The sequence below is a fragment of the Lagopus leucura genome, unplaced genomic scaffold (genome assembly GCF_019238085.1).
Source record: "Lagopus leucura isolate 7727_CA_CO unplaced genomic scaffold, USGS_WTPT01 34184-0_obj-0_obj, whole genome shotgun sequence".
Taxonomy (NCBI): domain Eukaryota; kingdom Metazoa; phylum Chordata; class Aves; order Galliformes; family Phasianidae; genus Lagopus; species Lagopus leucura.
In genome coordinates this window covers 766-4091 of record NW_024963062.1, presented here as the reverse complement: position 1 = coordinate 4091, position 3326 = coordinate 766, and the positions used below count along the sequence as shown (strand labels likewise).

Genomic DNA, 3326 nt, shown 5'->3' with positions numbered 1-3326 from the left:
CCCCTGCTGTGTGCAGGTCGCCAACCAGCAGCCCAGGCTGCCCAGAGCCACATCCAGCCTGGCCTCCAATGCCTGCAGGGATGGGGCATCCACAGCCTCCTTGGGCAACCTTTCAGCCAGTGCTGAAAGTCAGGATGAATTTCTTCAGACGAGCAAATGGTGGAACACTGAGTATAGTGCAGCCGAGTTTCTTGATGCTGACGCTATCTTTGCTTCTCTTTGTAGTTTCATGTGGTCTTTTGAGAAGATTCACAGGAGCATTGCACACATCTTCCAGGGCGAGCTGGTGGCCAGCTTCGACGAAGAGTTCCGAATTCTGTTTGCACAGTCAGAACCTCTCGTTCCTCCAGCCAACGTCTTGGCAAAGGCAGAGAACCCGTTTGCCATGACTCCCTTCGGCAATAACGTGCCGTTCTTTCCTAAGAAATCACCCCTCATGTTCCAGAGGGACGACAACCTTTTTCCCTCCTTCATGGACAGAGTTGATCCAGACCGGTACTTCCTGTCCAACTTCCGGCGCGATGATTTGTTGCGCCATACCGTGGAGGGGTCAGCCATGCGAATGTACAAAAAGGTGGAGATGGAGAATGCTCAGATGGATCCCGTCAGGGGTTTTCTCCGTTCCAAGCAGCTGGAGTTGGATGCTTTTAAGAGACACAGTTTTGCAGAAGGAACGTTTGAGAACTTTGCTTCTTCTAAGCAATACGCCAGGCAGATGTTCGTGAACAACATGGACGAATTTAAAATCCAGTCCAGCCATTTTCAGAAGGATCAGTTCTACCAGTACCAGTTTGAACACCCCCACCTTTCTGGCAGACCCCAGGGGTTCTTTGACAGAATACGAGGTGGGAGGCCGGGATTCAATGAGTTGGAAGAGGGAGGGCCTCTTCCCTATGGAGAGGGACCCAGATACCCCGAACTCGAACCCGGTTTCCCACAGGAGGGTTTCCCCTTAAGGCTGGATTACGTGCCTTCGAATTCTTCCCGGGAAGTGAGACATGGCTCTGATCAGCTGAACCCTGCAGGCAACGGCCCGATGGGAATGATGCTGAGACGGCAGAATATAGGACAGAAGTTTATTTGCCAGACTTCTCCTACGCAGAAGCAAAGCCTGGAACAGCGCCTGTTCTTACAAGACAAAGACGAGGACCAAGATCAGGACAAGAACACTCAGGAAAATAGAACAGGTTTACGCAACTGGAGGATTTCTTCGTACCTCAGCGCGTACCAGTCGGAACCGGAAGAAGGTCTCCCGATGCCCATGGAATCGGAAGCCTATAATGATGTTCTTGGGGATCCCCTCGCAAAGCACCCCACTGACCTCATGCCAGCATTCAAATCCCCCGTGTCTTTTAATAGCAAGTCACTGGGGGTTGAAAACGCCAAAGAATTTGCGGATCCTGAAAGAGGAGGCGAAGAAACACCTCTGATGAAACAAGACGCCTTTAGGTCCAGAATAAATCCCTTGATCCAGAGGAGCTCCAGACTCAGGTCCTCTCTGATTTTCAACGCTGCCAAGTTAGATCAGCCTAACGCAACGGTAGAGAAGGTCCAGATGATCCACAAGGAACAAGTGTCCAATGAACTGACAAAGGACAATGAAACCATAAAGACGGCCGCCTCGTCCAAAGTGGCGGAGCTTCTAGAGAAGTACAAAGCTGTGGGCAAAGACGCCGAGCGAGCTACAGTCACTCACACCAAAGCCGTTTCTAGTTTTCTCCAGGAGGAATCACAGAACACGGAGAAGAAATGTACCAAATCCGTGCAATACAAGATTCTGGAGAGTAGAGTATTGGAGTCCAAAGACTCCTGCAGTACTTACAAGATGCACGGAGAGACTGACAGAGCGTTTGGAACGGCTTCGTCGGCCCCCCAGCTCATTGATGCTTTGAGTAAGGATCCCTTAGCACACCTGGGCGCTAAAGTGGACAAACTGTCATCTCGGTTTTACCCTATAGAGAATAAACCCGCTCTTCCAGAAAAGGAGAGCCTTATATTTGTAGGAGATACTCAGAAATTGGCTCTTCCAGAAAAGAAGGAACGAGTGGCGTTCAAGGAAGAGGCTGGAAAATTGGTCGGTGCAGAACTGAAGAAACCACAGGGGAGGACGGGCACCACATCGGCCATCGAAAACCTGCCTAAAGGTCCAGGATCCGACAGCTCCCTCAATAAATCCGAGGAGGAGTGTTCAAAGCTGGAACAAAACACAATGGAGTTTTTAAGGAAAGGATCCCTGCGGTTGAAGCAGTTTCTGAACCCGAAAGGTGAAAAGAAACCGGAGGAGGAACCCGGTTGCGAGGTCGGAAGGTCTGACAAACAGCCCGTGGGTCTCAAAAGATCTTCCATAGGCGACTGTCAGGAGATGGTGGCGGAGGAAGAAAAAACCCATAAATTTGCAACGCCGCTTCCTCCCAAAAGCAGCCAACCGACGCAGGGCAGATTTCCTTCATCCACAGCCAACATTCTGTACAGCAGCAACCTCCGTGATGACACCAAGGTGATTTTGGAACAGATCTCTGCTAACAGCCAGAAGAACAGAGCTGAACTGGCCAAGCAGCTGCCATCCACCAGCAATCCCGACCTTTCTAAGTCAACCATGAGCTTGGAAAGGAAAGCCGAGAAGGAGAAAAGCTGCAACATCCACAGGTCGGAGAGCTTTGGGAGCCAGAAGCGAAACGTTCAGCGGCAGCCGTCGGAGGACAGAGACACGCTGCTGAAGAAAATGGAGAACATGCGGAAGGAAAAGAGGGTGTACAGCAGGTTTGAGGTCTTCTGCAAAAAGGATGAGCATACGAGTCAGAGCGAGGAGGAGTACGACGCGGACGCCAAGGACAAGAAGATGGGGAAGTTCATGCCCAAAATCCTGGGCACCTTCAAGACCAAAAAATGATCATAGGAGCGCTGTTGAATTCCGTATCGTCACTGAGTGGCAAAGCCGACGAGGGAGAAACACGTTTATGACGGCTGCGAAGCTCTTTGAGGTTGGCAAGCGGGATGTGTTCAGCATCACTCCTATGGCACAGATGGCCCCGTAGAGTCGCGTGGTAACAGGGAACCTTGTTACAGTATATTTAAAATAAAATGATTAAATTGCCAAGGCGCTTACAATAATGATGTCTCTTTATCTAACGGCCAGTGGTCAGGAGAAATAATTCCGCTTTCAGTAAGAGAAAAAGCAAAACAACAGAAACCAACCAAACAAAAAACCAATGCTTGAGTTGAGTCAATGAAAGCAAAGCACATGTGTGGTTTCTCAGGTGCAGGTTTTGTTGCTTTGCATTGATGGCCGAGCTGATTTGGGAGCTCCCTTCTTGAAGAATGATAGA

General features: G+C 50.0%; 1 protein-coding gene across 1 annotated transcript; it reads left to right on the top strand.

Annotated features, from left to right (window-relative positions):
• Positions 1-225: 225 nt before the first annotated feature.
• Positions 226-3097, top strand: FAM83H (family with sequence similarity 83 member H; the record flags this gene model as incomplete). The annotated part of the gene is made up of 1 exon (XM_042891145.1): positions 226-3097. A coding segment is annotated over one exon (2665 nt), but the record flags the coding sequence as incomplete, so codon positions are not given.
• Positions 3098-3326: the final 229 nt, after the last annotated feature.